The sequence below is a fragment of the Musa acuminata genome, chromosome BXJ2-4 (genome assembly GCF_036884655.1).
Source record: "Musa acuminata AAA Group cultivar baxijiao chromosome BXJ2-4, Cavendish_Baxijiao_AAA, whole genome shotgun sequence".
Taxonomy (NCBI): domain Eukaryota; kingdom Viridiplantae; phylum Streptophyta; class Magnoliopsida; order Zingiberales; family Musaceae; genus Musa; species Musa acuminata.
The window spans coordinates 10,551,495-10,573,035 of record NC_088341.1 but is presented as its reverse complement, the minus strand read 5'-3'; the positions used below and the strand labels follow the sequence as shown (position 1 = coordinate 10,573,035).

At 41.2% G+C, this 21,541-nt stretch overlaps 3 protein-coding genes across 4 annotated transcripts; 1 reads left to right on the top strand and 2 right to left on the bottom strand.

Annotated features, from left to right (window-relative positions):
- Window positions 1-2,007: 2,007 nt before the first annotated feature.
- On the bottom strand, window positions 2,008-3,814 carry LOC135609011 (ethylene-responsive transcription factor ERF118-like). 2 transcript variants are annotated; one of them, XM_065102102.1, is made up of 2 exons: window positions 3,256-3,814; window positions 2,008-3,174 (listed from the first exon to the last, which is right to left on the bottom strand). In XM_065102102.1, exon 2 carries the CDS (start codon window positions 3,053-3,055, stop codon window positions 2,213-2,215), a length of 843 nt encoding a protein of 280 aa, XP_064958174.1. In that variant the 5' UTR covers window positions 3,056-3,174; window positions 3,256-3,814; the 3' UTR covers window positions 2,008-2,212. The 2 variants fall into 2 exon arrangements, with proteins under 2 accessions (XP_064958174.1, XP_064958175.1); XM_065102103.1 differs by having other exon boundaries at window positions 3,352-3,814.
- A 4,528-nt stretch (window positions 3,815-8,342) lies between these two features.
- LOC135609968 (LOB domain-containing protein 41-like) lies at window positions 8,343-9,714 on the bottom strand. The gene is made up of 2 exons (XM_065103826.1): window positions 9,400-9,714; window positions 8,343-9,309 (listed from the first exon to the last, which is right to left on the bottom strand). Exons 1-2 carry the CDS (start codon window positions 9,587-9,589, stop codon window positions 8,630-8,632), a joined length of 870 nt encoding a protein of 289 aa, XP_064959898.1. The 5' UTR covers window positions 9,590-9,714; the 3' UTR covers window positions 8,343-8,629.
- Window positions 9,715-19,402: 9,688 nt separating this feature from the next.
- On the top strand, window positions 19,403-21,038 carry LOC135609010 (adenylate isopentenyltransferase-like). Its single transcript, XM_065102101.1, has one exon. It carries the CDS (start codon window positions 19,491-19,493, stop codon window positions 20,604-20,606), a length of 1,116 nt encoding a protein of 371 aa, XP_064958173.1. The 5' UTR covers window positions 19,403-19,490; the 3' UTR covers window positions 20,607-21,038.
- The last annotated feature ends 503 nt before the right edge of the window (window positions 21,039-21,541 follow it).

The following is a 21,541-nucleotide window of genomic DNA, read 5'->3' as shown; positions in this document are numbered from 1 at the left end:
GATTTTTTTATAAGTTTATATAGCATTTAAAAACTCAAGTAATTTATACTTTAACTTTCTTTTATTATTATCTACTTCTTAAGTAGTACCCAAAATATTATGAGTATTTTTTACTTGCACATATTACTCTTCAGCTCATTTAAATTTTATTTATTATTAATTTTATTATAATAAATTTTAAATGAGCCAAACTAAAAATAAATATGATTAAAAATAAATTATACAAGAAACGACACAACTATATTTATACCTAAAGTTCTTAAGGTTATAATTTTGTCAAACATATGGAGGATATAATCTTGAATTTTCTAAATACTATTATATTAAATTTCAATCAATTCTTTCATTAAAATATCAACTAATGACTTGTTAATAAATTTAAATTAATTTTTAAACATTCCAATGCGTTAGTTATGGATTATATAATAAGATTGAGTCATTTAGACCTTTTACAATAATTTATCATAATTATTTATTTTGTAGAACTTTCAATAGTTATCATTGTGATCTTTTCAACTAGTCTAATCAAGATCTAACATACCTAAAATAAATTGTATATGCTCAAATTATTTATAATAATTTAATATAAAAATATAGTGATATTTATAAGAATGTAACGAAGAAAATATCATTGTCATAAAATAGTTTATGTCAAAATAATTTAATAATAATAATTATAATAATTATAATAATTATTGAATATTAATCAGCATACAAGAAAGCTCATGTGGTAACTACAATCATTAATCATATCTATGTGTGAAAAATAAATATTATTATATAATTTTAAACTTTCGCATATGAATAACTAAACAAATATTCATGAATAATAATTTAATGTTTACTTATCATATATAAAGTTTTATCAATATGTTATATGAGAATATTATAAAAGAAAACTATAATTTATATATTTTTCTAAATCTTATATAGAAACTTAAATTAGATCGATCAACTCTATTTAATTGGATAAATCTAGAATTGGACTATATAAATTAGGTTTATAGTTTTAGGCTAACCATCTACGCCCATCAAAATTAAAGTTGATCAAAGTAAAAAAAAATGATCAAAATTTGACTTTCTTCGAGTCCGATCAAAATATTTGATTGAAATGAATCAAATTAATTAATTTTATAATTAAGAATATAAATAAATAATAATATTTTTTTAAAAGATAAAACTATAAATTTACATGGGATATATAATAAAAATATTCGATTTCGGAAGGGCATAACTAGAAAAATAAAATTTAAGAACACAGATTGAAATTTTTGTAATTTTTGAAGGATAAAAATATTTTTTATTAAAAAAAACTTTAATTATCATGATGTCATCATTATTGCATTCCATCACGCACACACGCGCAGGTCTTACGAACGATACATCGATCATCCGCCCGCTTGTGCGTCGCCCATAGTGATGCACCTCTTTTTATGTGGCCAACTGGCAATCTAATAGCCCATGCGGCCATGTCCGGCCATCACGTTCCTCGACGGTGAAACACCTTCACAGTGATGCACCTCTTTTTATATGGCCAACTGACAATCTAATAGCCCATGCGGCCATGTCCGGCCATCACGTTCCTCGACGGTGAAACACCTTCACAGTGCACTGCCAATCGAGAACAACCAATGAAGGAAATCTTGTAAGTAATTAGAAAATTGTCCCATAAAGAACATGACATCTTGTAAAAAATCTTATCGTGATCGTTGAAGACGTTCTGATACGATGCAGCATCACCAGAAATCTGTTGCTTAAAACCAGATAGATTTTGATGATGACAGGAAGGAACCCATAAGAGATCTCTAGTTGTACCTAATTCTTGCAGCAGCATTGAATGCAGTGGTGATGTTAAGATTCTGCCCGGTGGAGATTTAGTAGTGACTTCCCTCAGCAGACGACAGCTGATCATTTGAAGCCTTCAGCACTGTATAGTTCAGAAAGCATCGTTGCATGGAAACTCATGACATTCAAAAATTAAGCTTAGCCTTAACCCCAATCTGACGATAGAATCAATACAAGTCCTACATCACCATAGCATAGGATGATGATATTATGATGATGTAGGACATGCATATAACTCGGAAACATTACAGTGGTTTATATATAATAATAGCACATATATTGGAATTTTTTTCCAACACATTTACATTTTAACGAAATAGAAAACACCACATTTCGAAGCTGGAAATAACGAAAGGCGTCGGATGGACTACGAATCGAGGAAGGAGAAATCGCCACCGTCCAACTGCTGCTCCCACAGCGGCAAATCACCCAGCCCGATCAAGTCCTCGCCGAGTTCGCCCACCAAAAAGGGCTCCTCGTCCAGCCCAAACTCCATCTCCGGCACCACCGGCTCCCCCAGCCAATCCGCTGCCGCCACCGCCTTCCCCTTGGCGGATAATGAAACATCGAGCACGGAGGACGGAGAGGGCGGCGCCGGCGCTGACACGCAGGACGACGAGACGGAACTCGCGGCCGAGGCGCCGTCGTCCCAAGTGTCCCAGAGTTGGTGTAGCAAGCCACGTTTCTCCTCCTCGATCCGACACGCGGCGGTTCGGTAAGCCTCGGCTGCCGCCTCGACGGTGGCGTAGGTGCCGAGCCAGAGGCGGACGCCACGGATGGGGTCCCTGATCTCCGCCGCCCACTTCCCCCACCGCCGCTGCCGCACACCCTTCTGCGTCTCGGTAGCAGCGGGGTTGCAGGAGGTCACCGATTTCGGCGGCGCCTTCAGGTGTGATGTGATGGGGGGTTTTAGGATTTTAGGTGCAGGGACCAAAGCGATCTCGTACAAAACTCGCTTCCTCTTCTTGGGTCTGGTCCCAAGTTTCTCATCCTCGTCTTCGCCGGAGGAATCGGTGGCCTCGGGGTCGGCAAAGAAGACACGAACCTTTCTCACCACCTCAATCCGACCGTTCGTCTTCTTCCATAAATCGGGCTCGAAAGAAGCTGACCCCTCCGATTTCTTCGTCGGATTCGAACCGGACGAGTCCAACTGATCCAGTTTCTTCGTTTTCCTGTTCCTCCTCATCCGGCCTTCACACAAAGCACCCATCTTTCTTCTTTCTTCTCTTCCTCGGAACCACAACCCGAACGCGTCAAGTGAAGGCAAGGCCAGAACGCCGATCTAAGTGCAGGAAACCCAAATACTTCACTCCGAATCCAAAACCAGCCCTGCAAAATCGGAACACTCAGGTGAACATCTCGACCCATCGATACAAAGGACAACCTTGTTTTCTCTGGACAGATCCCTACCAGGTGTGTTTGAAGCGCATGGAATCCAGGAGCAGCAGCCTCTGTTTCATGCACACTGACGAAGAACAATGAGGAGGAGAAGGAAGTGGGTCAAACCTCTTTAGAACCGGTCGTGCTCCGTTCGCTGCGAAGAGGAAGCAGAACAACAACAACAACAACAGCCGACCGGCGACAACCGACATATATCTACTGGTCAGGTCTCTCTTCTTCTCAGTTGCCTTCTCGGAGCTATAAAGGGGCCACTTTTTCCCGCTGCTGCTGCTGCGATGGGCGTGGTCGGGGGGCGAGCTTATTATACATGAATATTAGTAAAAAAGGAATCTCTTACTCTCCATGGGCTACGCGCTTCGATACCTCCCTTTTGATTGGAAGTCGGTCGCACATGGGCACTGGTGCGGCAGTCGTATGGCAGGTAGATGAGCGGGTACGAGGCGCAGACGGAGCGTGGATGTCATGGGTCATGGCTGGCATGAGGGCATGCGGTGACAGTACATGACATCAACCTCTGCTTTTCCGAGTCGGTTATTACCCATTCTTTCTCCCCTCCCTTTGTTTTTTTTCTTGGTCTCTTGGGATCATTTAATTGGTGCAGGAAGCGGTGGCGCGCAGGCCAAGTCTCGTTTCCCGCCAAGGATGGCGAAGCCGCTAGGACAAAGCGCGCGAAGACGTCATCCATTCTCCCGCCAAAAGTCTTGCCGCGCCATTCGAGAGCGGCGGGAACCTCCTCCCAGCGACACGTAAGCAATCTCACGTATATTTTACTTATCAACGGCATAAAATACGCATCATTTTGGTTTGATTTCCGATTTTTTTATGTCACCATTATCTTATTGTTTAATATTAAGATATTATTGTCCGTAAGATTTTTGTTCCGTACTGTGACTAAATTGAATTATCGTCCATCAGCTACGTATTTGCCGAACAACATGGTTTACATACAAGCAATCTTTTAGTGTAGATAGAATCGGAACTTTTTTCTATAATAAAAAATAAAAATAAAGGGCCTTTTGGAAACTAATTAAACCATTTCTCTATTGTTTATTGCATGTTCAAGTAAAATGGGATTTTCTTCTTTTGTTTATCCAATCGACTTGTATCAAGTCAACTCAGCAATTAATTGCATTCGAGATGAATATGGATAGAAATATGGGCGAATTTCCCCAAAAAAAATCTCTTCGGAAAATACCATATTTTTAACATTATCTAATAACGCTGTCGTCATGCTCAATAAATAAATGAAAGGATCCAAACAAGACTGGGGTTGAGCCCAGAGATGCTTGGACTCCTTTGAATGGGCCAAATTGTTGATACCCAATGCATCTCAGAAATGAGAACAATTCCATGCCTTGAGTTCAAGGTAGTCCAAACATTGCAGAGTCATGATTGCTCTTGCAACATCAATGTGCATTTGTGAGCATCACCTGCCTGCCTTGAAAAATGTGTCAGATGCAGGTGTCCCTAACTAAGAAACAGGTAAACTCTACAAAGCCCAGATGTTCATGTTTAGCATAACAGGCAATTAATTCCATGAATCAATTCTCAGCATCAAGCCATATATATGTATAGGGAGTCACCAATTCATGTACTGGGAGTTCAGATCACTGAGTAATAACCAAACCTTTCATGAAGAAGTGAATGCCTCCTATTTTTGGAGAATGAAATAAAATGATGTAGTAGCAAAAACATGTCCAACTTCAGATATACAACTTGAGATGCAATTCAAAATATACCTTATTTTTTGAATCTCAAATTTATATGGAAAAGAGGTCCTTCATACACAAGTTCTTTTGGTTTAATGGCTACTAATCCTTACATTGGAGGAATGTAACTGCATTAAGAATTTATTTCTCTCTTTGTTGAACACTCTCTTAGGCAACTGAACACTAAGGTTTTTTTCAAGAAAATGAAGTATTCATTTCGTTTCGGCGCTTACAGCAGGATTTGGAACTTTTTTTTTTTTTTTAAACTGTGGACATTGCATCCTGGCCACTATAATATATCTTCCAAGACTCAATTTAATTAGGTTAATATGTGCTGATGGAGTATAATATGTCTTTTCCTAATGATTTCTTATGAAATTTTCATACGGAAAAAGAAATAATGGATCAGATCCGAACTCTTGTGTAGTGTGCCTGCAAGCACTAGAAATTCTGCAGATATTTTGTTGGCTTGTGTTTTAAATGTTCAAAAAGCATGATAGATATGGCACAAGTAAATATAAATCTGAAATAGCAGGCAAATCAAGTAAATGGACCCTCATGCCCAATAATTACATGGTATCATATTGGTAATTGGTGTCAGAAACCTATTTATAGCTTGTGCTCACAGGTATAGTTCAGGTAATATTTACCCTGTGAACATTACCTACCATCTTATATGCATACATATATTTACCCTGTGAACAGCAGCATCTTGGTGTGAAATGTTAGATGGTCTTGAACTTATTTTCAGAGAATGGTATTGCCTACATGAGTCTCATTTCCTCCAACAGCATAGAAATTGATCCGAATCATTTCTTCTTCTTCTTCTTCTTCTTCTTCTTCCACTTAATGGCCTATTATATTGATCCTACTCCTGGTGATCTAAACCACAAGAATTTATCATTAGATTAAGAGCACACATTTTGATCCATATCTGGAGCCTAATTATTGTCTATCAAACAAACAAATGCTTTGATTAGAGTTTCAGTTTCATACTTTCAAATGAACAGCCCTCACAGAGTGATGTCACTGTATTGAATGTATAAAGATCAATCAAAACTAAGCAGCTTATTTTTCTTGGATGTGGATTAATCCACCTCCCATTTGGTTATAGAATTACTGAGGGATGTAGTAGTACCAATCAGGACTTGGGTAACTCCATTTGCTGCTCAAACTAATAATTGCCTTTGTTATCTTCTCCTTTTTCTTATTTACTGTGTAGGGTGCAACTTCACATCAATCATGTGCTGCACTTAGGAGCTATGTCTTGACGAAGAGTGAAGGCCATGCTCAATCCACCTGAAATAAAAAAAGGCAGCAGATATGTGGCTGTAAAAACCCACAACCTGCAGTTATATGTTGAGCAATCAATCCCTTGGCATGCTTCAGTGCTTAGTATCTTCATGCTGCATGCATCACAAGAACTTCTGAACCATTCTACAAGCCAAACAAGATGATGACTTATTCATGCAGCAGGGTGGAGATGTGGAAGAAAGAGAAGTTAAGCCCTCATCATTACTGAACATGGTGGTTGGAATCCTCATGACAATATTCTATGTAGCCAAATTGTAGTAGATTATTGAGATGCTTGATTAAGGATGTGGCAATAAGATTTGTGCCATTCTATATTCACTGGTCAAATATGTTTTGTGGCAGCTTCAATGATCTTGCTAGCATTGTGGCAACCACACTCCTTCCACTATAAAATAGAAATAAATCAATTAAAATACTGGACTGCAAAATTGGCTGAAACATCTCAGATAATCCATGTAATTTTGAGGGACCATCTCACTTTATTTGATGTCAAGCAATATTACACAGTGGAAAACTTACCACCCTAATCATCCATTCTCCTTGGATGAGTCTTAAATCAACTCAAAAATCCACACAGAATAGTTTAAACCAGCTTGCCTCGATTTATTGAATGCAGTTTCTCGGGTTTCGAAGTAAATGATGTCAACTTGAGTGTTTTCCAAGTTGTGCATCCTACAAGTGGAATCATTTTAATGCATGCTTTAGCTTAGCAATACGTATAATAAGATTCTACTCCCTCAGAATATTAAAAGAACTGTTTTCCCAAATCAATCAACCCCCAGCGCGGGCACCCACAAACACAAACACAAACACAGCAGCTAGCCATGCATTAACTTCCCAGTGAAACCATTACAACTGCTCCAAATGTAAAGAGTCATCATCTCTCTGCAAGTATTTGCTTGTGATGTGCTGTGGACCACAAGAGAGATTGATCCCTACATCATGAGGTCATTGATGTTGCTAAGGCTATCAATTACACTGAAAGGACTCTCACCAACTTGGGAATGAGATAGTGGAGGATATTTCATTTCGAGTCTCTTCCCCACATTAGTTGGACCTGCTTGTCGCCCAACTTTTTCTCAAAACCAGTCTTGGAAACCTAGAAATGGTTTCAGGGGCAGCTGGGGTCATTCCCCGATCAGATGGCCCAACATCAATCTCATATTCCATGGTCCATTCCCCCTGGCTCAGTGTGTACCGTGTGCAGATTGGCAGCAAACAAGCGTTGGAGTTCTGCAGGAGTGAAACATCTTGTCATCCCATACGCCAATCCACTGTAGCAGGGACTGGCGCGGTCATCATCCCCGGCTTGAGTGAGCAGGAGAAACATGGAAGTCAGAGGACCTATAGACTGTCATGTGTTTTTGGTGCTAAGAGAGGAGGGCGGTAACTGGAACAAACTCCTTTTGCAGAAATCCAGCTACCTTGTCCTTTATCTTCGCCTTGCATCATTACTGCATCCATCCCCATCCCTGCTAAATTTAGGTCTTCACAAGGTTCAGTGGCCTTTATTTGCCTGCGGACAGAACCTATGCCCACTGGGGCAGTGGGGGTGCCCAACCTCTCTCTCTGTCTCTCTCTCTCTCTCTCTCTGTGTCAGTTCCATGTATCCTGCAGGTGGCTTTCAGCAAAAGCTATAACTGGGAAAATACCAAAAGCTACAGGCTCCAGCTGTTTTAGATATCCATCCATTTGCCTATCACTTCCAAGCTCTCTCTCTCTCCCTCTGTTTTATGTAATGGCTCCAAATGCTACCTAATAGTAGTGACTGAGAAGTCAATTTCAGCAGGGAACACCACAGCTTCGCGACACAAAGGTCCATGAAGAGGATCCACTTCATCAACAATTTATTTGATTGCAAGAAAGCAATTTTAAGAGTAATTATTTATTCATAGCTCTGAAGAAAGAGAAGTTGCTCTGTTGTTTTCCTTTCATCTTCTCCTAACACCGGAGCAGGTTTTCCAAGAAGCGACCAACCGCAATGGATTTTACCATTGTGATTTGACAATTCTGCAAAGAATACTGAAATGAAAGGGCAAAACATGAACCATAGCTTCGGACCACCACCAACTATTAGAGAAAGTAGAAACTTTGATCTCAATCTCCTACCTGAATACACATACATGGGATTAACTTTAGCCCAAAGTCTCTGTGCACACATGAAACTAGTCCTCACCTAGCATCTAATACACTACCCGGAGATGGGGAATCATGAATTATAGAACTCTTCAATCCTCTGCACAAGACAGAGGAAAGAAAGATCAAAGAAAAAGAAGAGGGCGATGTAAAACAAATTCCTCAAGGCAAACTCGAGAAGCCTCTCACTGCTCTTCATTATATCTGTCACTTCCTGGTTTGGATCATGATGGAGGTGGAAGCGCCAGGCCGAGACCGCTCGTGCACGCGACAGCATCCCAGCTGCTGACGTCGCACCGCGGCGCCGCCTCGTGCTCGGCGGGCCGAGCCGACCGGGACGCCGGTTCGAGCCCGAGGGTAAGCTCCAGACTGATCTCCCCCTCTTCCTGCTCCGCCTCCTCGGCCCTCTGCGGCTCCCCCTGGCTCACGTGCGACGCCTCCTCCGCGGTGTCCGCCGAGGCCATGCTCTCGTTCTCGCGGCACTCCGCGTCTTCTCCGCCGGCAGCGGCTGCCGACGGGCCGGGCTCGGTCGCGTGGCTGGCCGCCGACTCGTGGCTCCGAGCCCGCTGGAACTCGGGCAAGGGGGTGTCCGGCCTCGCGGTCTTGGCGCCGGAGCGCTTGAAACGGGAGCGGGGCTTGTTGACCTTGTGGAGCTCCTCGGCGGCCCGGGCGGCGGCGGCGGCGGAGTCCTTGGAAACATGGCGGATGTCGTAGGCCTTGAGCGGCGGGGCCGGGGTGGAGGCTGCCTTCTCGTAGGGGATCTGGACGATAGGGGCGCCCTTGAGCACCGCCTCCACCGCCGCCTGGCAGAGCTGCCAGCTGCCGGACCACAGCAGCCCGACGGAGCCGTAGATCGGGTTGACGATCCGGCCGCAAGCCTCGTACAGCAGAGATCGAAATATGGCTGCAAGAACACATCCAGAAATCTTTCAGCATTCCGATTGATCACTATCGACGGCAGCAGAAGCGGCACGCAACAGGACTCAATACTAACCGGGGCGGAGGTGGTCGGGGCCGGCGTTGATAAGGTTCATGAGGCCAGCGCGGCCGTAGAACTTGGCGAGGAAGACAGTGGCATTGGCCTGCGACTCAGGGCTCTTGATCCACTGCAGGCAGGGGCGGATGCTGCAGTTCTCGCTGCACCCCTTGCGTAGAACCCGGCATCCGTTGCAGCTCATCCTCATGGCGTCTATCCCACGTGCTCAATCGACCCGAGAGAGAGAGAGAGAGAGAGAGAGAGAGAGAGACAGAGCGAGGAAGCCAAAAGAGAGAAAGAAGACGATGTGATGTGATGGAAGCGGCGAAGGGAGGGGAGGGGTGTATTTAAGAGGCTCCGAGGCAGAGCAGCCGTGGGTTTCAAGTTTGGCCTCTGGTTTCCATGGAGTGGGAAACCGGCTTTGGTACCTATTCTATAATATTTTTCAATAAAAATTAAAAGTAAAAAAAAAATATGAACTTTTTTTTTAACCTCCTTCCTCATCCATTGGAGTCGGCCCCCATGTCGTCACTCTCTCACTCAAATCTCTTGTTAGATTTCAGGAATCTTTCGAGAGAGAGAGAGAGCAGCGCGTGGCCGCCACGTTCGGACCACACAGGATTGCGGCTGCGTCGCCGCACGTAAGGTAAAATGGATTGAAACTGAAATGCTTACTCCCTTGTCATCATGCACAGGGCCTGATCGACTCACCCTGGAATAGTTCGGGGGGTGATGTGGTGTCTCAGGGAGCGGATGCGCGGGGACCTCCCCGGAAGGATTCCGGGGTGATTCGATCGGGAAGGGAGAGCCCGGAATGGGATGGGGGCGAAACCAAAGACGGAAACCATACTCCCGGTTTTGTGGAAGCCTCGTACGAGCACGCAACCCCGTGGGTTTCCTCCTGGTTTTTGGGTCGGCATCTGTGGGCGCGCAGTCGACGGTTTCCTTCTCCAGCCTTCCTCCTCGCCCTCCCTTCCACGCGCGTTGGACACCAAGTCACCACGCCGCGGCCGTTTGTGGCGTGACTCCAATTCCTTCCGACGAAGATGGCCTTCCCTCGCCACGTGTTAGGGATCGAGGAATAAACGATAAAAATAAAATATTTATGATGTAATTAAAAAAATAATTTTAATAAAAAAACGATATAATATTTAAATAAAAAATAATACATAAAACACTTACGTGATATTCTTTAAATATACATATATATTATTTCATGAATTATAATCATATTTATAGGACCTAGTGGTCTTACTCCATCATATCATTTATAATTGAGTTAGGTATAGAAATTATCATATAATTTCTAGATCATGGGTCACTATTTAGAATATGACAATTACCTAGATAATCATAATGAATCAATTCTCAACATTCTCCCTTGATTCATAGTTACATACACTGATTTACGATATGAAATAAATATATTTCTGAATAATAAGCGACTTAGTGAGGATATTTGTAACTTGTTCATCTGTTCCACAACACTTCATTGCTATGGCTCCATTTACTACAAGATGCCGGATGAAATGATAGTGTATCTTCATATGCTTCATTTTTCCGTGAAATGTTGGATTCTTCGTTATTGCAATTATGATTTTGTTGCCATAAAATATTTTCATTGCTTCTTTTTGTTCTTGATGAAGATCTTCAAAAAGTCTTCTAAACCATATTGCTTGATAAGTTGCTGATGTTGCAATTACATATTTTACTTCCAATGTCGATAATGCAGTTGTTATTTATTCTTTTTAACTCCAAGATATTGCTCATGATTCAATACTAAAAATATTATATGAAGTTCTCTTTCTATCATCTAAAGCTCCTATCCAATCACTGTTTAGTGAAACCAAATAATTTAAATTTAAAAGTATGAGAATATCAAATGCTATAATCTATAGTTCCAGTAATATAATATAGAATTCTTTTAATAGCTCTGTGTATGCTTGGGTTATGCATAAACCTATATACTAAACCAATAGAGAATATAATATATGGTTGAATATGAGTTAGATAAATCAAACCTCCAACCAAACTTCTGTAGCATCTTGCATTTGTCATGTATCATTTTCAAATTTCAATTTCTCATTTACATTCATGCGTGTTGCTGTAGTTTTACAATTAATTATATTAGATTTTTTAATAGATCCATTACATATTTTCTTTGTGAAATAAAATTTTAATCTGATTCTCGCTTCACTTCCAACCCAACCCAAGAAAGTAATGCAGTATACCTAAATATGACATTTCAAACTTATTCATCATGTATTTTTTAAATTTTACCCCAAAAGAGTTTTATATATATATATATATATATATATATATATATATATATATATATATATTATCATCAACATAAAGATAAATCATTATAATATTATATTTATTTTTATTTTTTAGATAAAGAGTAGGTTCATTATTGCTATTTTAAATTTATTTTGATAAAAATAATAATCAATTTTCTATACCCTTAAAGCTTGTTTAAGCCAGTAAAGAACTTTCTTTGTTTTATATATCTTTTCTTCATATTTTTTAACTAAAAAACCTTCAGGTTGAGTAACAAAAACATATCCATTCGTGTAAATCTCAATTTCAAAACATAGATTTCATATCAAATTGATAAATAGACCGACTCAAGTGAGCAGCTAAAGTTAAGAAAATTCTCACAGTTTCAAATCTAGAAACTAGAGAAAAAATATTATCAAAATCAATACATTTTGTTACAAGTTGAGCCTTATGCTTTTGGATACTTTCATCTACATTATACTTTGTTTTGAATACCCATTTTAATCCAATAGCTTTCTTTTCTTACGGTAGATCCATTAGCTCCTAGGTTTCGTTCTTTTCAATTGACTTAATTTTCTCCTTCATTACTTTTCGTCATCATTTTTTCAACTGTTTCCTCAAAAGTCATATGATCTGAAATAAACAAAGCAAATGTTGAGTCATAAATTTCTGTTAGTAATTTGAATTTTCTTGGAGGGGATTCATTTGAGGAATTAGAATTTGAACTGCTACCATGTGAGGTTGACGATAAACTTATCGAAGCAGGATCTATCACTTGATTCTATGGAGTGTCTAGTTCTATTGGAATCTAAATTTATGTTTCACCTTCGTTGGTCTCTCAATTCCATCTTACACTTTCATCAAACATATGTTAATAATAACTTTGTCATTAATAGGAATATATAATCGATATACTTTGGATTGTAAGGAATAACCAATTAAGATATAATTTTTAGATTTTTCATCAAGCTTGTGATAGTTTTATGAATTTACCAAAGTATAAGTAATACAACAAAAAATTCTTAGATAGCTTACACTTGATTTCATACCATACTAAGCATCAAGGAGTTTGATTCATAACAACCTTTGTTGGTGAAATATTCAATAAATAAACTATTATTGCAACTACTTCTGGCCAAAACTGATTTGGAAGGTGTTTTCCTTTAAGCAAATTTCTTACTAGTTCAATAATAGTTCGATTCTTATATTCAGCTATACCATTTTGCTCCAGTATATATGGTGATGTCAATTATCTATGAATATCATTTTCTTCATAAAAAAAATTAAACTCATTAGATAAAAATTTATCATATCTATATGTTCAAAGTATCTTTATGCATCTACTACATTGTCTTTCTATAAGTATCTTGAATTTTTAAAAATTATCAAATATTTCATATTTCAATTCCAAAAAATACATCTAACTCATACGACTATAATCATCAGGAAACAATAAAAAATATTAACTTTCACCAAATGATTTTATATTCATACGTCCACATATGTCAGCATAAATTAATTCAAGATAATTAGATGCTCTCCATGCTTTTCCAATAGGAAATGATTTTTTACTTTGTTTGCCATAAATGTATCCTTCATATACATCAAGTGTATTAATTTTGGGCAATCTAAAAATTATTTTTTTATTTAATAACTTGAAACCCTTAATGTTAATGTGTTCATATATTAAATATCATAAATTAGAGTCATTCTTTTGAGTTATAATAAGAGCATGCTTTTCAATATTTGAAACATTAAGTGGAAACATCTTATTTTATGTTATGCAAACATTTACCGTAATCAAACTAGATTTTTTATCTTTAATAATACATGAACCATCATCAAATATAATTAAATATCCATCATCTATCAATTGTCCAACACTCAATAAGTTATGTGATAAACTAGAAACAAAGAAAATATTATCAATGTATTTTACTTTCCCTTCACTTGTCTTCACCTCAATTGTTTCTTTCCCTTTTACTTGGATTTATTTTTTACCTCCAAGTTTAACTTTCAACTTATGAGTTTTATCAATATATTTAAATATTGATCTTATTCTTGACATATGATTAGAATATCTATTATCTAAAAACTAAATATTACATAAATAACTTACTATTTTCTTCATTTTTCTCCACATAGCTGGCTTGTTTTTCTTTTTTCTAGCAATATGTTTTCATGTGATCAAATTTTCTATAATAGTGATATTGAATTCTACTCTTGTAATTTTTTTTTATCATTATTTGATTGATTTTGTTCATCATGCTCATCAAGGTATCCTCTTCCTCTTTCATTTTCTCTACCACGAAATCCTCTTTTGCTATGTCCTCTTCATGTTGATTTTTTATCTTCTTTTGAACTAAAAGACTCACTCTTGACTTGAAATATTTTTTCTTCATTTTTTTTAAATGACCTGTTCAACCTTGCTTTATGTGCTTGTAAAGAATCTACTAGTGCATCAAATAAAAATATAGATAAATCTTTTGGCTACTCAATTACGATAACAACATAATCAAATTTCAAAGTTTAACTTTTCAAAACTTTTACAATAATTATATGATCATGAAGATGTTCACCATAATATTTTATTTGACTAACAATTTTAGTCACTCGAGAAAGAAAATCTTGCATCGATTCATTACTTTTCATAAAAAAAAATTCAAACTCATGACAAAAGATTTGAAGTTTTACTGTAATCACCCTTGATAAGTCTTAAAATTTATTTTAAAATATCAATTAAGCTTGCTTTGAGGTTGTCGCTGCTGTAATTTTTGATAAAATTATCTCATGTATAACTTGTTGAATGAAGAAAACAATACGTTTAAGTCTTTCTTTATATTCTCCCTCAACCTGGTTTCTTCATCTGGATCTGCATATCCATTATCTATTAAGTCTCAAAGATCTCGAGATTTGAATAGAGTTTTCATCTTGATACTCCAAAATTCATAGTATTTACTCGAGAAGATGAGAATAAGGGATTGAGACATGTAATTGTCATTGAAAATCATAATGACTACTAAAATTGAAACTTAGCTCCGATACCATAAATGTTGGGGTGGAGGAGCAACGAAACGATAAAAACAAAAAATTATGATCTTATTTATAGAATATAATGGTAATTATTTCACTTTATTATATCACCCATGATTGAGTTAGATGTAGAAACCATCCTACATCATTGCCCACTACTTCGATGTAAGGCTAGATGAGAGAAGTGGGGCCAACGTGCCTCTTGGATCCCACAACCGCCGCCGATGAAAAGCCAGGTGAGCGAGCCGGGTCAGATTACCAAGCTCAGTTCATTGCTGGTATTATTTCTTTATGGTGATCTTAAAATACGTATCAATTGATGCTTAAAATATGCAGCAGTTTCTTAGGCTTCCGACGCAGCAGCAGAACTGTGCCATCTCGAGATCGAGACACTCTTACAGTAGAAATGAATTCGAGTTCTGATGTTCTTCTCTTACTTAAAAAAGGTGAGCAGCATCAACAAGACAACACCTGTTTACCCTAATCCTAAAGGGGTTTCTCTGCATGCCTAATGGCAGAGAACGGAGCGAACGTCTTCCTGCAAAGGACGGACGCTAAGCAACAGACATCGTCAGGTGCTTCACGTTGGGAAGCTTGTGAAGGGATGCAAAGCAGGCTGTTCTCTGCTTCATGCAATGCACATGACACCCAACAACAATGGAGAGCAGCACCTTCAATTATTGTACCATGGTGAGCTGATTCAAAGCTTCCATTTGATGTACCATTTGCTATCGTCAGTAGTAAACTCCTGTTGCATCACCAAAAAGAAACAAGGAACACTCACTGACTCACACGTACAGAAGTCTGAGGTCCATCATCAACTTGTTTCTGAGCCTAAATCTATTTCCCGGATTCGGGCCCCCACAATTGTACCCACCACGGCCCCCTGCGGGAATAAGTTCAAGAACATAACAACATCCATCAGAAAACAAACCATGGTAAGTTCTCTTTTGGTAAAGAACACGCTCCCACCTGCATCTTGGAGATAGTTAAAAGATTAGAAGATTCCCATTAAAAATATTGAGCTGCATGCTGTTTTATATATACGCACAGACACCAATCACTGATCTCAAATGGGCCTGTACGTGTTGCGCTTCCTAGCCAAGCCAGCCCAAAGTGCGTGTGTGTGTGTGTGTATATATATATATATATATATATATACACACACGCGTGCGCGATAAGACTGAACTCTTGAACCTTTAAGAGAAGTTTACAACACACAACTAGTCATTTTGTATGTTGGGATATGTTTGTATACAAGAAAACTTGGGGGATAGGTCTTCTTTAAGAATCACATGTTTTCTTGATTGACAATGAATCCAAATTTGAAAAGAGATCTCACATAAACGAAGGATTCTTGGAGTAGACTTATAATAAGGTCTCTTAGACTGATGAAGCTTCTCTTCTAGAGTTTTGCATGGTTCAAACTATTTGGTGGCTTGCCATGTGACCGAAGACCCAAAGCCAGAGAGACAGGATAAGAAGATGAAGGGCTCACATGTGAGAGAGTACTGCAATGGAATTGTTCTGCATGATCTTAGAAATTTTGTTTAGCAAGGCAACTTATGTGCCAAGATTTCCAAGAAGTCTTTGCTCAGACATCATATCTGCTGCAGTCCACGAGCATATGGTGGAATATGTAGGCAACAGATGGGAGCACGAGCAAGAACTTAGTTGACCATATGCATTAGGTGAATGGTTTGAACGTTCTCTACATGTTGGAAGGTTGGACCAAACTTCTATTTTAAACCTAAGATGTGGAGCAAAATCATCGTCAGACTGCGTCATCTATCAAATGACAGCAGCATTCATGCAGTGAGACCATATCTTCGTTCATTCGGTGCTCAAAATGGAATTGATTTGTCACAAGACAAGGCCATGCATTTATCTTCACACTGATCGGGGGAAGATAATGTTTTGAGCAGATAACTTTTGTTGTTTGTTCGGTTGACTGATGAAGAGATAGAACAGTAGAAGTTACTAATGCTGAATCTGGTGGCAAGCAAGTTTCCCTGAATGTGAACTGCTTGGTGATGTAACATCATCATCTGACCTTGTTTTCGGATGATGTCAAGCGAACAAGTCCTAATCCGGCAAACTCATGCACTTCTTTCAGCATATGTGAATATGAGCTTACATGCATCAGACACAGGTCCAAGATTGATTAAAGAAAGTGAGTGCATTAAGATTATTGGATGACAACTAAAGCTGAAGATTCTTCCTGTGGGACAGTCTGCTTTCAGTGGTCGGAAGGTAGAGGTTTACGGTTTAAGCAACTACTTCCAGTTGGTGGTCTTCGGACTTGTCTACTCTTTCCCCAAGAAAGTTGATTCTTTGTTTCATCTTTTAGAAACGGAAACAAATATTTTGCTTTTAAAATTGCCCGTGATTCATAGCAACATGAAAACAAGTTTAGTTCCTCTAACATTAATAATAAATCTCTCTCTCTCTCTCTCTCTCTCTCTCTCTCTCTCTCTCTCTCTCTCTCTCTCTCTCTCTCTCTCTCTCTCTTTCTGTACGTCTCTCAGGCTAAGTACATGCAACTGGGCAGGGTTCAGATGGGGGAAAAGCTGTCTATTGCATTGCAGTAGCATTACTGTTGTAGTTTGATACATACCAACCAAGGCACAAACGAAGAGAAAGAGGAGAATAAGAGTCTGAGCCGTATGTGGGATGCCTGCTACTGAGCATAACCCACGCTGAAAGCCTTATGATAACAAACCTCTCTCACTAACCTCTATTCTTTATCGCCTACTATGTTCAAAGCCATTAAGTAGCAATTGACTACTTCCAACTGTTGCACTAAAAAGTAGCCGAAATGACAGGATGACGAACGCTCCCACACTCGAACCCATATTATTAATGGCGCAGAGCTAAAGCTGTTGTAAGCAAAGAATGCATCACAAAACTGTGGGTTAAATGCATTATTCTAACTAGCATAGATGTAGCTGTCTAGTGTGTGACCACAATGACTGATGTGTTGATCGAGTCTAAATCGATAGACTTGATTACTGATCTTCCTTGTAACAAAGAAGATTTCTACTTCTTTTTCTTCACTCGCATATGAGTGAACATTAAGCTTTGCCATGTGTAGTATAAGAAAGATGCACATTCTCATCTGTCACTAAGCATGCATGTCATAATGACAGTGGTTAAAAGTCACTGTACAAAAGGTGTGAACGATATACTGCATTTGAAGCTTCCTTGGGATGTCACTATGAAGTGAGACTCCATAAGTACCATATCAAGCTTTCATAAGAGTTAGAAAACCTAAAAGATCATTCAGTAGTCTTGTTCTTCGTTGTCTAACTTTTTTCTCATATTTTCATGTATACGTATATATGTATGTATATATGAATAGATGGGATTCAAGGTAAGCAACTGCGAATCTTTTAATGGTTTGATCACCATCAAACCTATGTAGCGTGTGAATACACCACTTGCATGTTCGCATCAGATGCCATGCAATACGTGTGTTGCGATTAATGGTGGGTTGACCTGCTTGCACAAAAGTTGAAGTTGTGTGTGTGTGTGTGTGTGAGAGAGAGAGAGAGAGAGAGAGAGAGAGAGAGCGCTTTCTCTGTGAGTTGCATGCTGCTGACCGAGTGGTTTGACAAAGCCGGAGAGAGAGAGAGAGAGAGAGAGAGAGATTTCTCTGTGAGTTGCATGCTGCTGACCGAGTGGTTTGACAAAGCCGGAGAGAGACCTGAAAGCATGGGAGGAATAAAATGGCATGCAGCGTCTCCAGAAGAACGAGAATGTCTTGAGGCTCACCGTCTCCGCCGGTTCAATTCGAGCTCGATGACACAGAGAGGGGTCACAATCTGAAGGTGTTAAGATCGATCCATTTCCATTCAACTTGCCCGATGAGGTCAAAGATCTACGCTTGCAGCTCCCATGTCCACCACCCTTCGTCACACGGCAATCTCCCTCTTTCCTCACGACTTCTTCACGTCATCATCAGAAGGAGAATGGAATCAAGTGCGATGGTGTCGGCACGCGATTCCAAGCGTGCTTTGACATAATCTCTGACGGCCTCACGTCCCGGTTTCAGCAGGCATGCAAGCACGAATCACGACGAAGAAAGGATGGGTTGGCATCGAACGTCGAAAGAGAGAGAGAGAGAGAGATCCTACCGACGTTTACTCGAACCATGGTCAACTAGACTGGGGCTGCAGCGTGCAATGCAAAACAGGACGATCACTTAAACTTGTAATGGTCATTTGTCTGATCATTAGCATAGATTTTATATATGATATTAATAATAATTAGATGATCACCTACAATAATATGTATACGTGTCATTATAGTAAGCCTTCAGAACCTGCCCTCTTATGATCTGGTTGAACCCAAGCAAGCCTTCCCCTCTCTTGCTGGGGCTGGTCCTAAAGCATGCTCTGTTCCCCACCTTACCTCTCTTTCCCCATGCAACTCCATTGGGTGCCAAACTGGGCTTCCCCTCCTATTCCATCTCCGTTCTCGTGCTTCTTTTAGCTGCACTGCTTTAGAAATTGCGAGTCAAGAGGGAAATGGCAAGGAGCAGAGCACGACCACCGACTCCCAATCATATTTATCTCAAGTGTGTGTGGCACGGTGGAAAACTGCAATGATTAACGTCATTAGAATAAGCAGGGTGGTTATCGGCACACCAAATAAAAAGGCTTCCCTCCCATTCTCTCAGCCTTTGTGCGTCGAATCAGCTTTTCGCATGCCACTGTTCTGCCCCCCCATTCCTTAAGCCTCTTCAACGTGCAAACAGGTGGTTTTGGCTGAGCGCTTATTTGTTGGCCTATATGAGCATTCTACTCACCAGAGGCGGTAACGCGGCTCTTCTCCCTTACCTCCCTCGGCTGGCTTCGGTGCGTCGCAATCTCACCACCGTTACCGTTTCAGCGGCGGCACCACCTCAGAACCGCCGCCACCAGCTGGATATGTGCCGGGGAAGATTAACACCCGAACGCTATTGTGTCGAAGGTAATGGTGATGAGTGGAAGGAGAGCGTCGTGGTGGTCATGGGCGCCACCGGGACGGGGAAGTCGAAGCTGTCCATCGACCTGGCCACCATGTTCGCCGGGGAGGTGGTGAACTCCGATAAGATTCAGGTGTACCGGGGGCTCGACATCACCACCAACAAGATGCCCGTCCCGGAGCGCTGCGGCGTGCCGCACCATATCTTGGGGGAGCTCGACCCTGCGGTGAGCGAGCTCCGGCCGGAGGCGTTCCGCGAGATGGCGGCGGGCGCCATCGCCGGGATTGCTGGACGCGGCCTGCTTCCGGTGCTTGCCGGTGGGTCCAACTCCTTCATACACGCCGCCATGACCACCAGGTACGACCCTGTGCGGAGCCCGTTCGCGGCGGGCTCGCGGTTGCTGACGAGGAGGGAGGCGCCAGCGCTGAGGTACCGGTGCTGCTTCCTGTCGGTGGACGTGAACGCGGCGGTGCTGGCGGAGCAGCTCGACCGACGGGTGGAGGAGATGGTGGCGGCGGGAATGGTGGAGGAGCTGGGGCGGTACTTCGCTGCGGAGGCGGAGGTGGGGGAGTCGAGGCACCCGGGGCTGGGCAAGGCGATCGGGGTGGCGGAGTTCCGGGAGTACTTCAGGGGGGAAGGGCGGGGAACTGCTGCAGCGTACGAGGCGGCGGTGGCGGCCATCAAGGCGAACACTAGGCAGCTAGCGGAGGAGCAAGTACGGAAGATCGAGCGGCTGGTGGAGATGGGGTGGCCGCTGCGGAGGGTGGATGCCACCACGGCCGTGGCGGCGCGGCTTGCTGGGGAGGCGGCGGAGGCAGAGACCGCGTGGGAGAGGGACGTGGCGGGGCCGAGTGCCACGGCGGTGGAACAGTTCCTAGGCGAGGAGGTCCACGTCCATCATCATCACAACATCGTGTCTCCTCCTCTGCTTTACACTTAGTCGAGCTTTTGGTCGCGAACTGCTTCCTTTTACCCCTTCCCCTTCCTCCGTTCAGAATAGTAAAAAGGAAACAAACAGAGCAGACAAAAAGAGAAGGAAAGAAAATGTTGTTTTTTTTTTTTTTTGTAATTTTGAATTTTATTTTTATTGGCCACAGAAAGAGCGAAAAGAGAAACGAAAAAGGGTGATTTATTGTGGGGTTGAAGGGGAAATGGAGGGTTAAGCGACCGAAGTCGGCGGATTTGGGCGTGTCAAGGTGCCTCTTTGTTCAGAACAGAACAGAACAGAGCAGTGGAGGAAAACAACAAAAGAGGTGAACATGGCGACTGCAGACGCCTCCATTTACGTCTTCATCCCTTTCCTATTTGTTAACCTTAGTGAATGGAAGCCTGTGAGGCTCTTCCCGATCGTGCTTTCAGAGTTGATAGTTAAAGAGAGAGAGAGAGAGAGCTAAACATGTGAAAACAACATAATTGTACAGTGTTCTGCCACAGAATCATTTAAACAGCGCTAGTGTTGCTCATCTTCTTCCCCACTGATCCCATTCTCATTCCCGACCCCCAAGCTTGACATGGTGTGGCGGTTGTTGAGGAAGGACGCATTTACAAATGATGCGTGTAGCCCATAGCCGACCGAGTCTCTAGAGTGGTAATGGCAGCGGAAGCATCATGAAGCATACGGAACTAAGTACAGCGGTGGGCTCATCCCATATGATGATGATGCTGCACCGAAGGGGATGCAAGGTACCTGTGCTTACGAGGAGGATAAAGGACTGTGAGCTGATGATGATGAGGAGGTCGCGTCGCCAAAGTGTTCGACGAAAGGCCGTCCCATCAATGGTTCGACCGACGCCGATGGGACAAGACCTCCGCGTCCCACTTGGCTTTGCCCAGGGATTGAGAAGGGTCGGACTCGGTTCGTGATCTACAGCTCAC